The sequence below is a fragment of the Rhinolophus sinicus genome, chromosome 14, assembly GCF_057876585.1.
Source record: "Rhinolophus sinicus isolate RSI-liver-muscle chromosome 14, RSI-T2T, whole genome shotgun sequence".
NCBI classification, from domain to species: Eukaryota; Metazoa; Chordata; class Mammalia; order Chiroptera; family Rhinolophidae; genus Rhinolophus; species Rhinolophus sinicus.
In genome coordinates, this window is record NC_142514.1 from 21582489 (window position 1) to 21593689 (window position 11201).

The following is an 11201-nucleotide window of genomic DNA, read 5'->3' on the forward strand; positions in this document are numbered from 1 at the left end:
GGCTGGATCAATCTGTCCTTCTGTGCCCCACAGCTCCCCTGGGCTCCCTCCCAGCTCTCCTCACCATGAGGACTTGCCAGGCCAGGAGGCCAGCCTCTGCCCTTCTGTCCAGTGAGGAGGCGGGTAGACCTGGAGAGAAGCACAAGCTCGAATCTCAGGTCTGCCTCTGCTGTGTGACCTTGGGCAAGTCACTGAACTATGTGAGTGCAGTGTTCTCATCTGTAAAATGGGGACAATAACAACTACCTCACTGGGTTGATTAAATGAGATCATGCATTTCGGGGACTATACAAATGGCAGCTGTATTATTGTGTAGCGCATTGCCTGGCACACTGCTTAGTAAATGTTTGTTGAATCAATCAACCCTTCTGGCTCCCCACTTCCTGCTCCCACCTACTGTCTCTGTCTTGGGAGAGGGAAAGGTATGAACAAAAAAGATTTGGGGGCAGATATAATGGGGGCTGGGCGATGGGCGAGCGTGGCCTCTGGCGTCGCCTGGAGCTAGCTGCTCCAGCAGCAGCCAGAGCTTGGCTGGAGGCGGTGCAGGCGTCGTCTCTCACCCGAGACCCACCTGTGCCATCATCCTCGTCAGCTAGGTGAGGCAGCAAGGAGAGGTGGAGCTGGGATCCCCTCTGCACTGTGGCTCTCCGAAGCTGCCCAGAACCCGCCGGCACACAGTAGGTGCGCTCTGAATGCGGAGTGGCCGGAGGCAGAAATGTTGAATGAATGCGAACGGCATGAATGAACGGATGGGCGCATGAATAGAAGTGGGATGGAGGCGTGAAGTGGCTGGCGAGGGGCAACTAGCATCTCCCTCCGCCCTCCGGGTCTCGCGGCTGTAAGACAAGAAGCCGAGACCGGCTGGGGGCTCCCCTCCCCGCCCTACCTCTCCCGCCCCTCCCGGCAGCGCGCAGCCCAGCGGAGCCCGCGCCAGCCACAGCCCGCTTTGGAGCCATAGCCCCCCCAGGAGCCCGGCCTTCGGGACAGGGAGGCGAAGTCACTGGTTCAAGGTCCGGGGACCAGCAGCCGAGGACGCCGGGGTCCCGAAGCCAACAGGTGCGGGGCGTGGGGGACCCCCAGGCCTGGAGTAGGGGTTCCAAAGGACCCTCGGCGGGAGCCAAGTCTCGGGGGATAACCTGGGTGCTGGGAGGCTGAGTCCCCAGCAGGCTTTCCTCCCGGCAGGCTCCTGCAGAACCCCTAACGCTCTCGCTCCTCCCCCCCAACTCCACCCGCCACCCGCCCTACAGTCCTTCACAGCCCCCGGGGTGCAGGGAGTCTTGCTCAAGGAGTGGGTCCGCTGGCGCTTGGTGGGGGTATGAAGGAGCCCCCTCCCCCTCTCCCAGGGGTCTCCTGGGATGGGCAACACTCCTACACACGTCCGGGGTCTTCCCTGATCAGCCGCGGGAAGGAGGGGTCTGAACCAGCTAGGAGGGGCGGGGAGCGAGGCCGGATTTATGAATGGAGGGAGCAGCCTACGCACTGGCCTAGCGACCCCTGGCGGCCGCCAGGGCTCAGAGCGGCCCGGGGGATTCAAGAGGGGATTAGCAGGTGGCCTGAGTGGCCTGGCAGGTGGACCTGGGGGCCTCTCTCCTCAATTGCAGAGAGGGCGTCAGTTCCTCCCTGCACCCCTCCCCCGACCGTGTGTGTGTGTGTGTGTGTGTGTGTGTGTGTGTGTGTGTGTGTGTGTGTGTGTGTCTCCATCGGGGAAGGTCTGGCAAGTCTGCGGGGCGCAGAGCAGCCCGGGGGATTCAAGACGGGATTAGCCGGTGGTCTTGAACCTGGGTCTCTAACGCCTTTTTTTTCAACCAAAAATTCAGGCCTGTGAACATACCTACAAGAGAGAATATTTGCAATCAGATGGCTTCCCCTCCCAAATCTGTGGTGTTTGGTGGATTCAGACAGGCCTGGCCTAGTAGCTTTGGGACCTTGAGCTAGGGGCTCAACCTCTGAGTTTCCATCGCCTCCTCTGCAAAGCAGGTTTCTCTAATAATGGGGAAGCCTGCTTCCTGCGCCAGTTTCTGGATAAAACACTAGGCGTGCTTTAGAGCTCATTACTCCCCACCGCGGTCCTGTGAGGTAGGTATGGTCATTACTTCTTTGAATAGACGGGAAACCGAGGCTGAAAGGGGTGAGATCTGTCTTTCTCCACAATAACCCACAGGACTGTGAGAATTAACAGGGAGTTTATATGCAAATTGCCTGCCACATTCCCTAATGTTACCTTTCTTCCTCCCTCCCTTTCTGCAGGAGGTTTGGGGCTGAGACCCCAAAAGACCTGGTGCAAGACTCCGGAGCCCCTGAAGGAAGTGGGCTGAGGCCTGGCCTGGGCTCCCCTCTGTCCATAGAGCTCAGGATGCCCCTTGGCCCTAGCGGCTCCTGAGCTCATGGAGCCCTCTGCCACCCCAGGGGCCCAGACAGGGCTCCCCACTGGCAGCTGGGAACCATCCCTGGTGCCTGCCGATTATGAGGACGAGTTTCTCCGCTATCTGTGGCGCGATTATTTATACCCGAAGCAGTATGAATGGGTCCTCATTGCAGCCTACGTGGCTGTGTTCCTCGTGGCTTTGGTGGGCAACACACTGGGTAGGTCCCTATGTCCCTGTGGCAGTGCGGGATTCCCCCGGGGACTGGAAGGGGTTCTGGGCCTCGTTTCTCTCCCCAGTCCCTACCTCCAGAAGCCGGGTACGTGGGGGAGGGACTCGCTGATGGGCCTAAGATGGTCGTGGCTCTGCCCCTGGCTTTACCTCATGCTCACCCCACCCCGCAGTGTGCCTGGCAGTGTGGCGGAACCACCACATGAGGACAGTCACCAACTACTTCATCGTCAACCTGTCCCTGGCTGATGTGCTCGTGACAGCCATCTGCCTGCCGGCCAGCCTGCTGGTAGACATCACCGAGTCCTGGCTCTTTGGCCATGCTCTCTGCAAGGTCATCCCCTATCTACAGGTGAGCTTTGCCTGCTGTCCTTCATCGCCTGTCACACTGAGTACAAAACCACAGCCCCACATAGCTCTCAGTGACCCTCAGACTTGCCTTTCAGACAGGACACAGTGGCTCAGTACCTCTGTGGTGTCATCCTCTACTGTCCGCAAGGGCAAGCCTGGCACTGGAGGACACAGACACAGCCCCACATACTCACACAGAGATCCCCACCCTTGGCCCGGTCACACAAAGACAGCCTCAGCCATGTGCAGACACCTCCAGGGACACAGCACACTGTGGAGGAGAGAGGCACAAGCCCTCAGTGACAGACAAAAATGCACAATGGGCCTGCTTCCTGATCCCAAGGGGGGCAGCTATGAGGGTGCCTGCTAGAAAGTCGCCTCTCCTCCCAACCCCTAGCTGGTGCCTTCTCTCCCCACATTGGGAATCAGGGTGCCCAGATGGGGTTGAGGGCAGTGGAAGGATGGCCGACCAGAGGCCGGAATGGCCCCTCGGTTGCATCTTTTGACCCTCTCCCTGTACCCCAGAGGGCGGGGGCACTTCCGGAGGCAAAGCCCACCTACACCTCGGGCTTAGGCTCATCTGCCTCTCAGAAGGAGGCCTCTTTTTGAACAGCCTGGGGAAGGGATGGCATCCTGGGGCAGAGAGGAAGGCCTCTTGGATTTCCCACTGTTTTGAGGTTTTCCACTCAACTGATTAACTCTAGCAAGCCTGAGAACAAAGAGAGGCAGGTGAGGAATATCACCCTGGACGAGATAGCTAACCTTTCCTGCCTCATCCATAATGCCTGAGAGGGGTTATGGTGAGGATAATGAAGACAGCATCTGGCATGTAGTAAGTTCCATAAGTTATTATTCATAGCAGGCGAACATCTCCTCTGTGCCAGGTCTCAAGCTTGATGTTTTCCATCCATGATTTCATTTATTGTCATGAGAATCCTGCCAGGTGAATGGTATATTCCCACTCCACAGGTGAAGCTCAGAGAGGATAAGTGATTTGCCCAAATCTACACAGCCAGTAGGTGGTGGAGTAAGGCTGTGCGCTGCACCTAGCTGCCTGGTATTTCTGGGCTGTGAGCCCCATCTGTCACCTCGTGTCTCTGGGTGGCACCCAAGAAGACTGACATTGTGTCCCTATGCGGCAGGCTGTGTCAGTGTCGGTGGCAGTGCTAACGCTCAGCTTCATTGCCCTGGACCGCTGGTATGCCATCTGCCACCCGTTGCTGTTCAAGAGCACCGCCCGGCGTGCCCGTGGCTCCATCCTGGGCATCTGGGCTGTGTCGCTGGCTGTCATGGTGCCCCAGGCTGCTGTCATGGAATGCAGCAGTGTGCTGCCCGAGCTAGCCAACCGTACTCGACTCTTCTCTGTCTGTGATGAGCGCTGGGCAGGTAATGGCGGGAACCTTGGATAGGCATCCCTGAATTGGGCACCTCTGGGTCACATAGCCCTAGGGCAGGAAATCTGTTGAGGTACCCAGGGTGGGTGTCTCCCCAAAGGACACCCCAGTCCGGGCATCTAGCAGGTGTATCCCCAGGGTGGGTAGCTCCTCTAGTGTAGGCATCTGCTAGGGGTTCCTCCAGGATGGACACCCTACATTGGCAACCCCAAGGTCTCCCTGCCATGGTGGCTGTGTGGGCCACCGCTGCTTGCTTTGGCACGAGCTGGGGCAGGGTGGCATTGCAGGGAAGGCTGGGGGAATCCCAATTGGGCCCACACTTTGCATCTCTTGGCCCCTACAGATGACCTCTATCCCAAAATCTACCACAGTTGCTTCTTCATTGTCACCTACCTGGCCCCGCTGGGCCTCATGGCCATGGCCTATTTCCAGATCTTCCGCAAGCTCTGGGGCCGCCAGGTGAGGCCCAGTCTGGTGTCACTGTCTGGGCTGGGAGGGGATGGGGTGCTGGTCTGAGGGAGTAGACAGTCCTCTGCCTTCAGAACATGTCATCCGGGCTGCAACCAGCGAGCAGCGAGGCCCAAGGACATGTCAAACTCAAGGCCAAAAGTGTTCGTGCCAACCCTGGAACCGAATAGTAACTAACATTGTTCTAGCATCAGTAGCTGCCACTGATTATACCATGCATTTCCGGTAGACTTGCATCCTTGTAGCCACCATATATAAGTATTACCCCCGGCTTCAATATGAGAAAACACGCCCAGAGAGGGAAAGCAATTTCCCCAAATCCCTCAGCCAGCGCGTGGAAGGTCAGGGACTCACACCCAGACCCGTGGGAGTCCAGAGCCCAGTTCAGTACACACCAACAGCCCCTCCATGTTGCCTGCCCATGTTGTTCACAGTGTCCTCACAACTCTCTAACCACAGCAGCCATCTTACCCACTCCACAGCTGCTGAGTGCCAGAGCCTTTCTGGTTCCAGGGCCTGCCTTCTTTCCTCTCATACAGACTGACCCACAGCAGGTTTTTTGGGGGGTGCTCAGAGGCCCTTGGCACCAGCAGGAGTGAGTGCTGGGTCAGTGTCTGGACAGGGAGAACAGGTAGGCCAGAACATGACAGGCTTGCAGTCCACCAACACGTGCCATCTGCTCCTCACGGCTCCATCAAGATGGCAGCAGTCACTCTCCTCTATCAGACAGGAAAACCACGGCTCAGAAAGGGAACGTGAGTTGACCAAGGTCACATAGCTCGTGACTAGATGAGCGGGCCCTAGACGCCAAGGTTCCTGGACTCTAGCCTTATGCCCTCTGTTGTGGGGTGATTCGGGTGTCCAGTGGTGGGGGAGGCTTTGAGGAATCTGTGGCTGCTCCAGGAGCCTGGAAGCATATGCTTATGGGCATCATAGGCTTATGGGCATCGATATAAGGCTGGGACCTGAGCTCTGAGGCCCAGGCCATTCCATGCTACCCCCCGCTCACCCCTTGCCCAGGCCTCCTCATAGGTGGGCATGGGCCAGGGGGAGGCACAGCTCACCTCCACGTCCACCCCTAGAGATGGAGGTGGTGATCTAAGGAGGATGGATGGGCAGCGGGATGTTGTCAAGGGTCCCCTGCCTCTCTAAGTTGCAGTTGCCTCATCTATAACTGAGGGCCAATGACACATTCCCAAAAGGCATGTTGGGGGATAGTCTCACAATGAGCTAGTGGAAAATGAAGGTACATTGTTCACCCTCAGCCCAGAGTGTTGGTCTGTATCATGAATATGAGGTTCTTTCCTATTGCAAGGGTTTGTTCCCTTCACCCACCCACACCCACCCCAGGGTCCAGCCCGAAGCAGGGCCCAGCAAAGGAGAGCAACCTCCGACCGCTCCTGTCCCTGTGTGTGCTGGACAGATCCCCGGCACGACATCGGCCCTGGTGAGGAACTGGAAGCGGCCCTCAGACCAGTCGGAGGAGCAGGGGCAGGGCCCAGGCACAGAGCCCCCAGCGCGGGCCCGGGCCTTCCTGGCTGAGGTGAAGCAGATGCGTGCTCGGAGGAAGACAGCCAAGATGCTGATGGTGGTACTGCTGGTCTTTGCCCTCTGCTACCTGCCCATCAGCGTCCTCAATGTCCTGAAGAGGTGAGAGCACGCGGGGGAGGCTGGAGGTGGGGAGTGGTTGTCTCTCTGCTTTGGAGAAAGACCTGGCTCTACCCCACGGCTACGGCCACGGCCACGTGTGACCTTGGGGCAGATCATTCCTCTTCTCTGAGCTTCAGTCTCCTCATCTGTAACATGCGAATAACTGCAGTCCTGGCCTCCTAATGCTACTGTGAAAATTCTTTCATCCATTCACTCAATTGTCAGATGGGGCTGGGAACACAGAGAACAGTGCGTGAGACAGAGTCCCTGCTTTCCTGGAGGCTGCATCCAGTGGGAGAGAGAAATAAATATGTATTATGTTAGGCAGTGATAACTGCTATGAAGAAAAATAGGGGAAGTGGATAGAGTGACTGACAGGGGTTGGTGGGTTTTTTTAAAAAATATTTTTTTAGATATAATGGTTAAGAAAAAAAAAAGGCCTCTCTGAGGAAGTGGCATTTGGCAGAGACTTGAAGGAAGGGGGGGGACCACGCCACAGGAGGAACAGCACGCTAAGCAGAGGGAGACGGGGCACCACGTAAGAGGCCATGAGGTACAGGGAAAGAGCGTGGGCTACATGACATGAGACAATCTTGGTGTGTTTGTGCTCGGCCACTTCCTGGCTGTGTGACCTTGGGCCTGTCACTTGACTTCTCTGAGCCTCAGTTTTCCTATTTGAAAAATGGATGGTGTCTATGACTCACATGTTGCTGGGAGGATGGATGAGAAAGTGGATGGGAAATCCCAGGGGATCAGACAGCCAGTGACTAAGGAAACGGACCCTGGTCCCTGTCCCCAGGCCCACTTTAGTCATATTCTCTGGCCTCAAGAACCAAAACTATGGTCAAGACACGAGACCCAGGAAAGGGCCACCAGGTGGACTGAAGGGACAGTGGGAACTCCTGTACCTTAGAGCCCTGTAGCTTGAGTGCTAGGGCAACACCATATATACACATAGACACGCGTCTGCCCCACTTCTGACTGCCCTCCCTCCGGTTCTAGGGTGTTCGGGATGTTCCGCCAAGCCCGGGACCGAGAAGCCGTGTACGCCTGCTTCACCTTCTCCCACTGGCTGGTGTACGCCAACAGCGCTGCCAACCCCATCATCTACAACTTCCTCAGTGGTGAGTGGGCTGGGGAGGCAGTGACAGGATGGCGACAGTCCCCAGGACAACAGTCTTCCCGTCCCCAATCCAAGCCACATAAAGGATGGTGGGAGAGGAGATACCTGCTCCTTTCTGGGGATTATGACCCTGCTCTGGGAACTGCCACTCAGAGGGAAGACTTGGCCCCACCCAGGAGTCTTGGTCTGAGTGAGGGAGCAGCCATACTCCCAGCGGTGGCCAGAGAAAGCTGACCAGCACCCGGGATCCACTTTTGCAAATTATGCAGACCAGTGAGTGGGTGGGAAGGGCAGGGGTTAGGCCAGCTCCCCTCCACCCCTGCCCAGTGCATGCACAGCGGGACCTGCAATCAGGCGTCTGGTTAACACAGGCTCAGAGGGAGCCAGACCTGTGGGAAGAGGGCCTCGTAATCGAGGTGTCAGGGGTAAGGGAGGATCACCAGCAGAGGCAGCCCAGGGCAGGGAGAGGGCTACCCCATGCCCAGATAGACACATACTGGCAGAGGGGCCAGAATACGAGTGTTATCCTTGGATCTACCCTCCTCCAGCACTCGCCTCTTCGCTTCCCCCTCTGGAAGTCCAGGCCTCCCAGGTCCTCACCCCTACCCGGGCTCCTCTCTACTGTCCCACAGCTCCCATCTCCTCCCTCTGCCTCCCACTCTCAGCGTGCTCATGTACCCCATCTCCCCCGACTCAGAAGAAGTGTAACTCACCCGACCTCTGACTCTGGGATGAGGTCTAAAGAACTGGCCCAGATGACTGTTCAAGTCTGGACACAAATATTCTTCAAGAAAAGGTTGAAAGGAACCAGGGGTCAATATTATAACCCTCATGGAGACTCACGAATTATTCAACAAAGGCTGGCCGGGTGGTTTCCAGGTCAGAGAACAGAAGAGATGAGTGCGTTCCTGTCTGATCTACATTTATGGAACACCTACTGTGTGCCGGGCCCTCTGCTGGGCATGGCAGAGGCTGGAGGGAAGGTGAAACGTGGGCAGGGTTTCAGTCCTAGACGACAGGTCTGTTTTCCTGGTGTGCTCTGGCTGAACAAGGTGGCTGTGCTAGTCCTTCCTTCCCCACTCGGTCCCCCTTTAAGCAAAGGGCTTTGGCATTAGAATGGGGTCCAACTTCTGGCTGGGTGACCGTGGGCCAGAAGATGTGTATCTCATCTGTGAAGTGAGTTTAAAGGACCCCAGCCTCTCAGGGTGCTGGGACGACCTGGGGGTCATGGCTGAGGGACATGGCACAGTGCCTGTTGTGAGGGCTGCTGCTGTCGTTTGCATCGCCATGGGGCAGAGATGGGGAAAGCCGAGCCACAGACGGTGAGCCCCAAGCCCCTCCATCTACACACCAAGGAGGCAGAGATGACCTGAGGCCCCTGAGCCAGACACCACGTTTGAGCCGGGCTCACAGCCAGAACGCAGTCAAGGAATCCGATTCAAATTGGCTTTCTCCTTGGGAACCTGCTCTGGGGCCTCTGTCCTCACTCTCCCTGGCAGTGACAAGGTGGCCCTGGGGCTCTCTCCATCCCAGCTCCATCCTTCCCTCCGCCCCCTCACAGGCAGCTTGGCTGCAGCTGCGTGGGTGCCCCTGGGCCCAAGGCCCCTTCCTGCTGCATCCCTCTCATGGCTGTCTTGTCTCCCAACCAAGGCAAATTCCGGGAGCAGTTTAAGGCCGCCTTCTCCTGCTGCCTGCCTGGCCTTGGTCCCTGCTGCTCTCTGAAGGCCCCCAGCCGCCGCTCCTCTGCCAGCCACAAGTCTTTGTCCTCGCAGAGCCGGTGCTCCATCTCCAAAGTCTCGGAGCATGTGGTGCTCGCCAGCGTCACCACGGTGCTGCCCTGAGCCCTGAGCGAGGGCTGCCCTGGTGGCTCCAAGGGGTGTGAGCTGTTTGCTACCTAGGCTGTTCCTCTGGCTCCTGGGGGACCAGACCCCTCTCCTTGTGGACGGACTACTGGATGCAGCACGAGGCCAGGGCTCCAGTCCTGGTTTTCTACCTGTTTGACTCTGGGCCAGTCACTTCCCTTCTCTGAGCTGTGTCCCCTAAACAGGATTGATGTGAGGATTAAACATGCTCAAGAAAGTGGAAAGCTCTTTGTAAACGGTAACGTATTATGGACAAGATTATCGCTATATCCCTCTCACTTGGCCATACCCCAGTACCATCCATCCTCATCATCCTTTGGAGCTTGGCCTTCTTTCCAAAGACCCCTCTCCTACGCAATTGCAGGCCTTCCCGAGTCTCCTGGAAGGGCCCCAGCAAGCATTTGCATCTGGCCAAGTGGCTGCCTAAAGCCCAGGCTGCACTCAGCCAGCTGCACTGATGCACATGGGAACTAATCTGGGCCCCCCCTCCCCCACAGGAGCACAGCCCCACGCTTACCAGGTGCCAAGAGCATGCACCGTAGACTGAACCTGTTGGCTTTGTGGTGTGATAAAACACTTTCCATGTGGCCACTTGGCATGGAGGCCAGCAGCCCGAAGCAATTGTAATTAAAAGCCTGGCACTGAATGTTCCCTTTCCTTGTCATTGCACAAAATCTGTGCTGCTCAGGTTAGGAGCGAGGCAAGGACGGTGGGGAAATCAGTGTGGGGGCGGGGATGGGGGAGAAAGACACTGCAGCACTGGAATGCTGTTATCTGCTGACTACTCCCACCTCCCATCCCCCAATACACTGGCTCCCAGATGCGCTCCCAGCCAGGCCTAAGAGCACACGCAGTGCTGCCTCCTCTGGCCGTGCCAATTCTCTGATGCCCAGGACCTCGATCCTTGGCACATCTGTCTGCTCACTGGCCTGTGGGACGTAAGGGGGTAGGGTGGACAGACAGCAGGGTAATAGCTTCTTGGAAATCAGGGCTAGCATTGCTGCTCTATGAACTCACAGGCTAAAAGAGAAAGCCAGACTTGACTGGATGTGCTCTGTCTGCCACGAGATGATGAGAGGGCTGCCAGAGGCCCTGATCCTTATCGCCAGAGCAGGAAGTGGAACAGTGCAGGGCTGCTCTGCTGAGGGGAGCGGGGGACATCTGGCCGAGGCCAGCCCAGCCGTGTGCACACCGAGTCTGCTTAACCTGATTAATGGAGCTGCGGGCTCCTTCTGACCTCCCCTCAAGAAGTGGGGTGAAACCACGGTCCTGCCAGGGGCCCAGCCCAAGGATGCTAACGCATCCCTCCTCTTAGGCAGCACCGGGGCAGGTGGAAGGTGTAGTCTGTCACCCTACTGTATAGATGACTCACCAGCCCTGCTCTTGTGGCCATTTCCACAGATGTGCAATTGTGGCCGGTCAGCTGGGCTGTCCTGCCTACCCCACATTCCTGCTGGCCTTAGGATCCAAAGCTGTTTGTCAAGTTTACAGCCGGGCCTGGAGGTCCAGCATGCAGAATGAGGTGTGAGGGCTGGCTCCCCGGCTCAGGACCAATCGTGCCCTCAAGGACCAACCTAGTCCTGGGCTTCTCAGCCCCAGCTGAGCACACGGCTGAGAGACTGACTGGCACCGTTCTAACGATGGGTTCAGTAGCCACTTGGCTCAATGGGAACAGAGAAAACAACAGAAGCTTCCCTGAATGGCAGCAGTCCTACTCCACTCTCTGCTGGTTGCACCCAGTGCCGTGGTGAGCCGTAGG

General features: G+C 57.4%; 1 protein-coding gene across 4 annotated transcripts; it reads left to right on the forward strand.

Moving 5' to 3' along the window:
* The first annotated feature begins 473 nt into the window (after positions 1-473).
* On the forward strand, positions 474-10499 carry HCRTR1 (hypocretin receptor 1). Of its 4 annotated transcripts, none has more exons than XM_088790857.1 (8): positions 474-1056; positions 1818-2583; positions 2768-2946; positions 4088-4331; positions 4683-4798; positions 6231-6457; positions 7460-7581; positions 9231-10499. In XM_088790857.1, the coding sequence occupies exons 2-8, from the start codon at positions 2385-2387 to the stop codon at positions 9419-9421; spliced, it is 1278 nt and encodes a 425-aa protein (XP_088646983.1). In that variant the 5' UTR covers positions 474-1056; positions 1818-2384; the 3' UTR covers positions 9422-10499. The 4 variants fall into 4 exon arrangements, with proteins under 4 accessions (XP_088646983.1, XP_088646984.1, XP_088646985.1 ...); XM_088790858.1 differs by having other exon boundaries at positions 475-1056; positions 2248-2583; XM_088790859.1 differs by lacking the exon at positions 474-1056 and having other exon boundaries at positions 1069-2076; positions 2248-2583.
* The last annotated feature ends 702 nt before the right edge of the window (positions 10500-11201 follow it).

Bases quoted from the DNA above. Each gene is read 5' to 3' on its own strand.
- HCRTR1 (XM_088790857.1), top strand. From the start codon at position 2,385: ATGGAGCCCTCTGCCACCCCAGGGGCCCAGACAGGGCTCCCCACTGGC. The intron at 4,332-4,682 runs GTAATGGCGGGA...TGGCCCCTACAG, and splicing joins CTGTGATGAGCGCTGGGCAG to ATGACCTCTATCCCAAAATC. The intron at 4,799-6,230 runs GTGAGGCCCAGT...TGTGCTGGACAG, and splicing joins GCAAGCTCTGGGGCCGCCAG to ATCCCCGGCACGACATCGGC.